Source organism: Ceratosolen solmsi, unplaced genomic scaffold (genome assembly GCF_000503995.2).
Source record: "Ceratosolen solmsi marchali unplaced genomic scaffold, CerSol_1.0 scaffold10, whole genome shotgun sequence".
Taxonomy (NCBI): Eukaryota; Metazoa; Arthropoda; class Insecta; order Hymenoptera; family Agaonidae; genus Ceratosolen; species Ceratosolen solmsi.
Window position 1 is genome coordinate 9,315,856 of NW_011948412.1, and position 11,325 is coordinate 9,327,180.

Here is an 11,325-nt window from a genome sequence, read left to right on the forward strand (position 1 = left end):
GGAAAAAAAAAAAAAAAAAAAAAAAAAAAAAAAAAAAAAAAAAAAAAAAAAAAAAAAAAAAAAAAAAAAGGGAAATAAATAAATAAATATATTTATCAGGGCGTTAATGGGCCATTCTCGTATGCAAAGGGACGACGAAATCGCTCGTCGTTACCTGCGGCCTTGGGTGGCGTCGAGGTCGGGGGCGGCGCCTCGGCATTATCCTCGTCGGCGTGGGAGGGCTTGGCCTGCGAGCGTGGCGTCGACTTCTCATTGTGGTTGGTCTCGGAGCTGACCGACTCCTCGATATCATCCGCGTCACGGTTCCTCGGGCCCGAGGGCGCCGGACCGAGTCTGCTCTGCTTAGCCCGCTCTCTGAGCCGGCGCCTCGTCGCCAAGAATATCTCCAGGTAGACGAGACTCATTATCAGCAGGGGCACGAAGAAGGAACCGAGGGCCGAGTAGACGACGTAGCCTTTGCGCCTGGTCAGCTGGCAGGGCGTCCCGGGCTCGAGCTCCTCCGGCCAGTCGTTCCATCCGGCAAGCGGGGGCGAGCTTATCGCCCCGGACAGGACCCAAACCCCGGCTATGGTGCCAAGGACCCGCTTCAGGGTGCGCTTCTGCGCATAGTTTATGGGATCGGTGATCGCCCAGAAGCGGTCGAGCGCTATGGCGCAGAGGTTGAGGATGCTCGCGGTGCAGCAGAGGACGTCGCAGGTCAGCCAGAGCTTGCACAGGTGAATACCGAATATCCACTTTCCCAGGATTAGGTAGGCGACGTTGAAGGGCATCACGAGGATGGCGACCGCGAGATCCGCCACCGCCAGCGAGACGATGAAGAAGTTCTGGACGATGCGCAACGGCCTGTACGTGAACACGCTCAGGATGACCAGGGCGTTGCCGAGGATCGTCGAGATTATAAGGAAGCTGAGGATGAGGGTAGCGAGGCCGGCTTCCCACAGGGGTAGGCTCGAGCCGGTGTCGACGTCGCCGGCGCTGCAGCCCTCGGCCTCGGCGTCCTTCAGGGCCTTCATCGTCCCGCTCATGCTCATCCGGTGGTGCGCCGACTCGTCTGCGAAGAAAATCGCCAGCTTTAGTTCGCCAGCTTTTAAGCTTAGTTTCCCTCTCCTCTTCTCTCAAGCCGATCCGCGAGTCGGGGGACTGGCATGGAGCCTCTTTCCCACTACTCTGATTCATGAATATTGACGCGAGTGAACGTCGAATCCTGATGGGTCCTGCGTGTGTGATGGAGGAGGGGATGGTGGTGGATTGGAAGGAGGAGAAGGAGGAGGAGAAGTAGGAGGAGGAAGAGGAGGAGGAGGAGGAGGAACTGGAGCTGGAGCTGGAGCTGGAGCTGGAGCTGGAGCTGGAGCTGGAATTATATCGCATTATTATTTATCTCTCTTGTGTTTGCTCGACGAGGGCGGAATTATGTTTGCCAGCTCATTTTTAATAATTTCATAACTCGTTAGCTTGGATTTTTCTCCACAAACGATTATCTGACTTTTCTCTATAATATCAATCAAGCGATTCTTCACGTTACGCTACTCGACGTGATAATTTGATAGCTTTTGCATTTAGACGCGAAGAGCGGGTGCTCAAAGTTGATAAATTGATATTATGCAACGAGCCTACATTGGCTCGTGAGTATTTTCATTTGCAGATGCCCTCGAATCTCATTTCATAGAATATAATCAATATTAAATGCGCCAATTATCATCACCTGTATTTTAATGTAAAATGAAATTATTCTCCTTAATATCCGGCAAATGTGTCAATTGCTCCCTTAATTTTTCAATTCTCAATTACATAGCTTAAAAATCAGCATTTCTCAACAATATGGCCATTAGTGAATTTTAGCGGAAGTTTAGAATTTTGGTGCTAAAGTCATCTGTCAGTCATATGTACGGCCTTATGTACCTATTAATATATAATAACAGCTCATCGTTATTTTCTTCAAATTTGTAATTAGACGAGCAATATTTTTAATGTCATCATGGATTTTGCATTCCCTTAGATATATATTCATTCTTGAAATTATTGCATTATAATATAATAAGTGCATTTCTGAAAATTAGAAACTAATTCCCGTATGGGATACGCAGTAAGGAATATGCTGTAATTGGGGCGCTTGTATGATACAATAAAATATTAATGATTTTATGAATGTCATCGTTTGCAAAACTTATGACCTGCTGCTATATAAAGCGTTTGTAGTGGAAAACAAATGAACGAAGAGCGAGAACGAGAGCGTGAACGAGAGCGAGAACGAGAGATTTAATGATTTTCCACCATCTCTAAACGCAGTTATTATCTGATTTTAAAATCCAATTTTGGCTAAATAAATTACTATGTTTCCCAAACGTAAAACTTCATAATCAGTTTAATGAGGCCAATAATAATTGTTTTGATTACAATGTTTTGAAACTAATATTTCAGAACTCAAATCAATGAACATTGCATTTATTCAAAAGCTTACGTTAGTTTAATAGGCCTTTATCTTTCATCTGACATATCTTTAAAATACTCAATTCGTTGGCATTGTCATTGTGATAATATCCGCACATCTTTAGAATGCAAATTGACATGAGATATCATTTTCGCGCAAAATATCTGTGATTTTCGCAGGTGAATCGATTGAAAGCCAATGCATAGATCTTTAATTAATCGGATCTCATTTAAGAGACGATAATGAGTAAGAGAATACAAGTGTGAGTGTATGCGTGCAATGGTCGACGATAATAAGGGGAAAACTTTATAGAATAGACGCAATTTGACTTTAATATTAAGGTGAAAGATCTAATCGAGCGAATTTGTGAATGAGATTTTTAATTCGTACACATTCAACGAGCGCGTTTATTTCCAACTCTCCTCACAAATAATGAACAAGTAAACGGGATTTACAATCAATATCATTGTGGTAGTAAAATTGAGCAAGCCAACTCTTTCTACTATTTTACATATTAACGCTCCTCGATAAAAACACGGGGCTGCAATTGCTTATCTTTTATTTTCGTTTAACCAACTTCAAGTGCATTGGCTTTTTCTTTTCAAATGTGCAAATTATGGCTACGCGCTCATTTATCTGTAAGATCTAAATTTTTAACTATACGCTGCAAATTGTGCAATTGTTTTTTAAACTTTAACCGTTCAGATAAGTTGTAAGGGGAGGTAGGGGGTGGGATGCTCGTGTATCTCGAGGATGCTCCTCGCGAAACTTTCAAAGTACATAAATTTATCAACAGGGGAGAAAGTCTCGTGGCAAGGCGTTAAGGTCGTTTCAATTTCTAATTTTGTCTATGGATTTTCTAAAATAATGCAAGGTTACACAAGCTTCTCCGATGAGCTTGGAAAGCCGACAGTAGCTCGTGGAGGTCGGGAGTGAGCCAAGGAGGAAGCCGCACCCACAGGGCCATAACGAGCTCGAACAATCAAGAAGGTAAGAACGACCTCCGAACGACCGAAGGTCATGATCTAAGGCCGTCCTCTAATATCCTCGAGTGTGTGGCCCAAGTGGGTGCCGCTCGAGCGACTCCCTCTCGCTAATCGAGTGACTCCATTTCGCTAATCGAGTGACGGCCATGGGAGTACTGCCTCCTCTATTAGCGTCCGAGAAGGATGATCCGGACTCGGGTGGATTATGTCCACGGACGTCTAGGTGTACCCGCGCCTCCAAGAGCGACGTATTACTCAGCCGGAGGCGCTCGGCCATGACTCCAAGACAACGCCGGCCGTTCGTCATGCGCAACCGGACGAATCAGCTAATTGAGACGAAGCTGCTTTTCCGGGATCGGGGGCACGAGGATTCTTCGCCACAAGGTGTACGTCCCCGACATGCGCGCACCTGGCCGTAAATGACTTTTAATAGTGATCGATCGAGCACTGCCGCTTGATCTATGAATGGGGCGGACACTCGCTCGAACGTCGATGCGCTCGATCGCACGGCATTGTTATTAAGCGATAGCCCGACTTTCTTTCTTTCTCACGATTTTAAAGCCCAACGACGTAAATTCGCAATCGCCGTTAACGCCAACAGGAATTATTAACGTCGGCGAATTCACTCTCGTTCTTCGGCTATTGTTGTTATCGGCTCCATTATCATTATTATTATTACCGATATTATCTTTGATATTGCAAATCGTTTTCAATTGATTTTCAGGCTCATTGTGTTGTCTTCGAGGGAATTATGAAATTTTAATCCGAGCCCGTACATCTTAATGAAAAATCCACAAAAGTTAAAGGGAATAATTGACGTTACGGCTCCTCTCGTTTCTCTGCTTTTCTTATGGAATGAGGATATTCAGCAAAGATTCTGCGATCATGCGATCAAATTCTGAGATTCATGGGCGAGAGTGTGGGTAAATTGGAGTATTCGTTATTCGGACTATGCATGTACATTCATTATGAGTTTACGAGGGGAATATGCGGTTTTACTGCACGGACATTGATTAAATCAATCTCGCCACCGGCGCAGGTGCACAGGCACGTCGATAAGCGATCGTCTTCTGTCCGTTCCGATGCGCTCGAACATCTGAAATCATGATTGCGAGGTTTTTAGCGTGGCCCCATGCATTTGCTCGATCGCACTCGGAATATTTTCCGAAGCCGAGAATTAAATTAAACGATTCTCATAGTTTGGCATGCCGACGGTAATCAATCGGCAACGATGTCGATATTTTCTTAGTATCGAGACACAAACAGGATAATTCAATGGATATACTTCATTTCAGGGACTCTCAAGAACAAAGCATCCAATGCTCAAAGGTTGTCGTTGCATTCGTCAAAGCTCTTTTTATGATTTTGATTTGCTTTTATGGACGAGCTTAAGACATAGAGATTTAATTGATTTGGCTGCGTTATTAAACTTCAAATTTGATCATTGGGGCACGATGCAATTAATGAGGAAACGCCACTACTGCATAATCCGATTTTCCAATTGTTTCACCGTATAATTAATTCTCTCTCTCACCCTCTCTCTCCCTCTCTCTCCCTCTCTCTCTCTCTCTCTCCCCCCCTCTCTCTCTCTCTCTATATATATATATATATATATATATACATCTATCGACGTGGCAACGATCGTTACCGATCGCTTTCTCGAGTTTCTCTAGAGTTACGTGCGACAAAATTGCAAACCGATGTCGTCTATTAATTCGTCATTGTTCTGTTTTTTTTCCATTCTCATCTTTTGTTTCTAAAATGCAGCCGATCATGTAGTACAAATGTTGATAAAGTAAGCAAGGCTCTCTATAAAAATACTGACAGCTATTTGTGCGTTGTAGAAGGATGGTCGGTTCGAAAATTGACTCGAATCACTCATTCAGCTTGTGGCGTCCATTATCAAGTTAGTAAAAAATTCATTTCTTCTCAAATGTCTTCCCGAACAAATATCTCATGTGATTTACAGTCGCTTTAATTGCATTTAGATGGTTCTATCTAACGATTTGCTCTCACCTCTCTCTCTCTCTCTCTCTCTCTCTCTCTCTCTCTCTCTCTCTCTTCGTACTCCTGCACTTGTGCGCTCTCAAAAAACAAAGTTCTCAGCATTAATTCCTGACCTGAGCTTTTTAATATGTTCAATATAAAAGTTTCGAACTATTCAGTTAATTATTTTTGAAAATTTCAGCCTCGTAATGCAAATATGATTTGGCTCCATTGCTTTCTCATACTTATCGTGTCTAATTTATTTCAAAATTCTCTTACTTGTCTTTCTCGTGCTTTATTTATTCTCGATATCAACTATAAGTCTGCTTCCTTTAGCAACTGGATACTATTTGCCTGCTTGTACGAAACTTTGATGAGTGAAGAAAGTTGGCAAAAATGATCGAGAGATTAAATAAAGGATACGTTTATATGTCGATGTCAAATGAAAAAATATCGTTTTACAGCTGAGGTTCTTAAAAGATGTTTGAGACATTTGATATTTCCAGCAAGTTTATCAGTATTTATAAATTCTATATTATAGAATATCTCATTCAAAGTTTAAACGAAAATTCGATAGTTATGTTTTAAGTTCAGTATGGGTACTCGCGTAGGAAGTTAAAAATTGGTTATTCATAACTGGAATTGTTTGATTGTTAAAGACGTACCGCGTCACACAGCACACACACACATTCACAAAATGCAATCGTACCGTTAGGATATTAGCACAGTGCTTTCATTCGATTCGACCTATCAAGCGGAATGCACTCACGCCGCCTGAAATTAACGAAATATTGCACTCACAGCAGGTATTCGGTATCTAACGGGGCGTCACGAGGCCGAACTCAAAGGCACACAATCGAAGTCCAAGTAATTCGATCTCTCGCAGGAGCATCGAAGTACGTATACGAAAAAGTGTGTATCAGAAACATCAGCTATTCTTCAGGAGCAGGACCAACGAGCAGATAACACATTGTAACATTCGCACTGGCAAGTCCATTCTGTACAGTAAAAACGTCATGATATTCAGTCGGCGGAACGGGCGAAGCACTTGTCTGAGTAGAATCGAAAATTGGCCGGCAAAGTTTCGAAGCGATCCTTCCTTCCTTCCTTCCTTCCTTCCTTCCTTCCTCCCTCCCTCCGTCCGTCCCTTTGTCCCTCTTGTCTTTCCATCCATCCTTTCTTTATATCCTTCTCACCTCCCTCCCTCTGCCCATTCCATATTCCCTCATTCCTTCATTTCTTCCTTCCTTTCTTTCTTACTTACTTACTTTCTTTCTTTCTTCCTTCCTTCCTTCCTTCCTTCCTTCCTTCCTTCCTTCCTTCCTTCCTTCCTTATTTCCTACCATTCTTCATTCATTCTTTTCACTCCCGGCCTCGTTATACATTCATTTCGTTTACATTGCGCCGGCGTTTCTGGGACGCGCGATAAGGTCACGCGCTACCGCTTAGCCGTATCGTAAACAAGGAATAAGGAATCGTCCTTGTAATCGACCACTTTACACGTGTATTTCTGATTAAAGGCAATGTCAGACGAGTGTCGCGTGCGACCCTGTCGATAAGATAATCGGGAGCTTAATTTGATCGACAAGCGATCGTCATTCGACCTACTTTATATTTTCACCAATAAAATCTATTCAATTGGTTAACTATAATTTTACATCTGATTTATGTCAAAGTGGATACTTTCTTATCGAAAAATCGTTTGATTATTTAATATATTCGCTCGAATATGTGTATCTATCTGGAAAGATCCATTCGCTTTAAACGTTATACGTAACATGCACAGTTTTATCTTTTAACCTGGGCTTTTCGAATACCTCGTTATATATATTTTTTTTATTTTTTTATTTTTTTAATACATTGCAGCTTTCACGGAAACCGCATTGCTACGCATGTGCAAGGTACGATCATAAGTTTTCAAATTTTAAATCTGAGTACTTTTTTGCCAGACAAGAAAATAAGTGCTTATTTTTTAAATTACCGAAATTATATTCCGTATGCATTATTCTGATTTTGTTCTCTCTCTCTCTCTCTCTCTTTCTTTCTCTCTCTCTAGCGTGCGCGGGTGGTCCTTCTCTCTTCCCAACCTCTTGTATAGTTAAAAAGAAAAATCTTTAATATCGGACAGATGTTTTTCAATGGTGCAGTTTTACATTCTACAACATTGAGTTCAGGCACGAATAAATTTAGTTAAAATTATTTCAATCGCTTTTATAAAAATATAAAAGAAAAAATGAATATCATTCAGTTGAATAGTGTATTTATTAACATCACTAAAGTTTTATATGAATGTAAGAGTAATAGTTCAAAAATTTGAATATTACGCATTAAATGCTAATTTGTTGGTTTGCGTAAATTTATCGAATAATGATAATAAATCTACGATATATCAGTTTTACCGATTGCTTAAATAGTTACGTAATATGATCTATAAATTGTCCGAAACTTTTTTCATAATATAAATCTATTTATACTCTAATATCTTGAAATTTCTTAGATAGTTGAATTTAGCTATATTTCTCAAGCTTACTCCAAGTATTTGATACTATATTTCAACTTTGTAACGTGAATATTATATACAATTTATTTATAATATTACATCAAACGCTATAAAAAAAAAAAAAAAAAAAAAAAAAAAAAAAAAATTTACGCCCTTAAATTATTCACAGAGATAAATAATGTTTAACATCTATTATTAAATATATCAGACTGTGTGTTAAAATCGATAAATTTTGGGTAATTTTGAATAAATAAATATGAGCAAGAGTTGATACGAATTTTGTATTTTTATCATATTCGCTGTGTTTATTTATAAATAATAATAGTAAATATTGCAATATTATTTTTTTGGATTTAGTATAATATCTACATACGTGAATTATTTGATATATTTTTCAATCTTATTAGAATGGGATATTACATTCCCTACAATTTGTATATAGTTGTACTGTAACAGATGCATTTAAGCAAAAGTTTTTAGCTAAAATTTTTTGCAAACTCACTTTTAATCACGTTTGATCCATTTATTACTATATTTGAAATTTTCAAGTAAATAACTTTAACCCAATTCTGAAAAATCTTGTTTGACGCAAAAAAGGCGCATTTAAAATAAAAATCCATCAGCTTTATATTTTTGATTATTAACAGTAATCGTCAACTTAGGTACAAACGAGAAGGAAATTCATAACAATGATGTAAGTAGTAAATTAATCCACATTTATTTTGCCGAGTTTTGTATTTTATATAATTTTTCATCGTTTCGTAGAATAAAATGGAAATGAATTTAAATTTGATTTTTTTTTTTTTTTTTTTTTTTTTTTTTTTTTGTTTATTTAAAGAATACAAAGTTTTTGTATTGAACTGTAATTTTGAAACAATGCTTTAATTGCAAATTTAAATTCTTTGACTAATACACATTTAATCGAACATTTATGAAATTATTTTTACACCCAATAGAATTATATTTAACGAAATAATATAAAAAGAATAGAATTTATTATAATTGATCGATCATTTATAAATATATAAATAATATCAAACTATCATCAAAGCAATATTAACTGAAAAACATTTTTTTTTTTTATTACTTTAAGTAAACAATGATGGATTTTTTAATCTTCTAAGGTATAATGCTCTGTCGTAGGCAGAAATTAGTTATGATTTATCAGCCTATTAGATATTATATAAAATTCCAAGACAAAGGAAGAAAAAAAAAAAACAAATATTATTCTGTTTTTAAAATTAATTTAAAAGAACAGGAATGATATATAATTTGTTCAAAAAATTTTTGTTTGTCTAGAAAGGTCGTCGCGCGCGTGCATACTGAATGCACGAATCTCTAAATTTTATATTCTACACAGTAATATATCATGAAATATGTTATCATTAAACATATTTACTGAATACACATATGATAAAATTATAATTAATAGAAATGCTTTCTCGTAAACATTCCTAATAAGAAATTTGCTTATATTTTTCTCTTTTTTTTATCTTATATCATCAAAGAGATATCCCACAATATTTCGCCGTTGAATAATATCTCAAGATTGTACTGTGAATATATATTTTTCGAACCATTATGTTCTATTTAGCATATATATTATATCACAGTATAATTCGTATAATTTAACTTTGCTTTCATAAAGATTTTCCTATCCTTTAAAACTCTTTTAAAGCAAACAATAATTTAGAAAATTAATTAATTTAACGATATATTATTAACTCGACGTATTAATATTGTCTCGATATCTTAAACGTTCGAGGAAGTCTATCACAAAGAAGGAAAAATATCACATCCATTATCAAAAAAAATTTTTTTTTTTCTGTATGAAAAGATTTGAAGTACAGTCACGTTGAGAATATAAAGAATAGGGCATTGACCAACGAGCCCTTCAATAACGCAACGCAACTAAATCGCAGCTGTCCGCCGCGTGTTTTATTATTTTGCTGGAAACATTTCACCTACGACACTTTCTTTCCATGGCAGAACATGGCATCACTAGGGAAATTGGCCAGAGTAGCAATGTTGATAAAGCGAACGCAACCCTTGATCTTCCACTCAACGACTCTTGCTTTTTTTTCCTTTTCTCTTATTTCTTTTAATGTTTATTGTTTCAAGGAAATTTGGTCGAAGGAAAAATGATATAGCGTGACAAAAATTTCTGCAACAACTCGAACTTATAGTACTCAACGTACTTGTACTTACTTCCATTCTATTATCCATTAATCAAGTATAATTAGATGCACATTTTTACTTTCCAAACTTTATATAATATCTTCATATTTGTATTTATAGTTCAACTGTGGTTTCTGAACATTACTGATTAGTAACTCTACTCCCATGTACATGGTTTAGTGATCTTAAGTTTCAAAGCAACGTGTAGTGCCTTCAGCGTTAGCCCAAGATTTACTATCCTGACAGATTAACAAGACACTCTATTGTCGAATTATACAAATTTTACATATAATAAATAGCATTTTCCATGAATTATAAACCTTACATTCAATTCGCTTCAACTTGCACTGCTTATGAAAGTTCCATTGATTTTTATCATAAAATTAGCAATACGTATATGTATAGCGTAACTATTACTAATTCTTGAGAGATACGCTTTTCTTCATTATACTACATACCAAGAAAATAATTAGAAATCATATTAGCAAAATCGCCGTTACAGTTGATTATTATTTGTAATTTTTTTTAACAAATATAGACTATTATTTTCTTTTAAAGGCATTTGTCAACATATTGTGTTGTAATAATGACCTAATTATATCTTTTTATCGTTATTTAAACTATTTTTTGTTAAAATATCTTAACATGAATATAAACTAATTAAATTTTTATTTAAAGCAAATATGTTGAAGTTGTTGCGTTGTTGAATTAAATAAGCTATTATTCCAAAAGTATATTTTATATATTAAGTAACATTGAGCGAAGGAACTATTGTAGTTAAAATTGTATTAAGGGAATTTACGATTATTTATAAATTTACTTGAAATATCACAAGCTTGAAGAATTATGAATAAGATAAGTGATTTGATTTTTTTTTTTTTTTTTTTTTTTTTTTTTTTTTTTTTTTTGATTTTTTTCTTCTTCATATTTATTCAAATGACTAGCAATAAAGATTTTTCGTCATATATTTGGAATGTAATGTAATTTATGCAGGAGCGAGTTAATCAAGTTGTATAGGTTAAAGAAAGTGCGTTTATTAGAGGGAAGTTTATTCTGCTGTAATTAGAAAACCGTTTTATAAAATAAACCTTTAAAATAAATTGTTTGAGGAAAAGCTTATTTAAAGGTCAAAATAATCTTAGTTAAATAGAAGTGGAGTCGCTTTATTTATACAATGAACGTACGCATTGTTATTAAATGTAGATCCTACGAGATACTTGTAGAAAGCTCACGCATGTGTACTAAAA

General features: G+C 36.5%; 1 protein-coding gene across 1 annotated transcript in view; it reads right to left on the reverse strand.

Moving 5' to 3' along the window:
* Positions 1 to 1,013, reverse strand: part of Oct-TyrR (Octopamine-Tyramine receptor) — a 2,876-nt gene extending 1,863 nt beyond the window's left edge. The window contains exon 1 of the mRNA XM_011502804.1: positions 134 to 1,013. Within this exon, the coding sequence (XP_011501106.1) occupies positions 134 to 1,013 (880 nt within the window). The remainder of the gene's footprint in view (positions 1 to 133) is intronic.
* Positions 1,014 to 11,325: the final 10,312 nt, after the last annotated feature.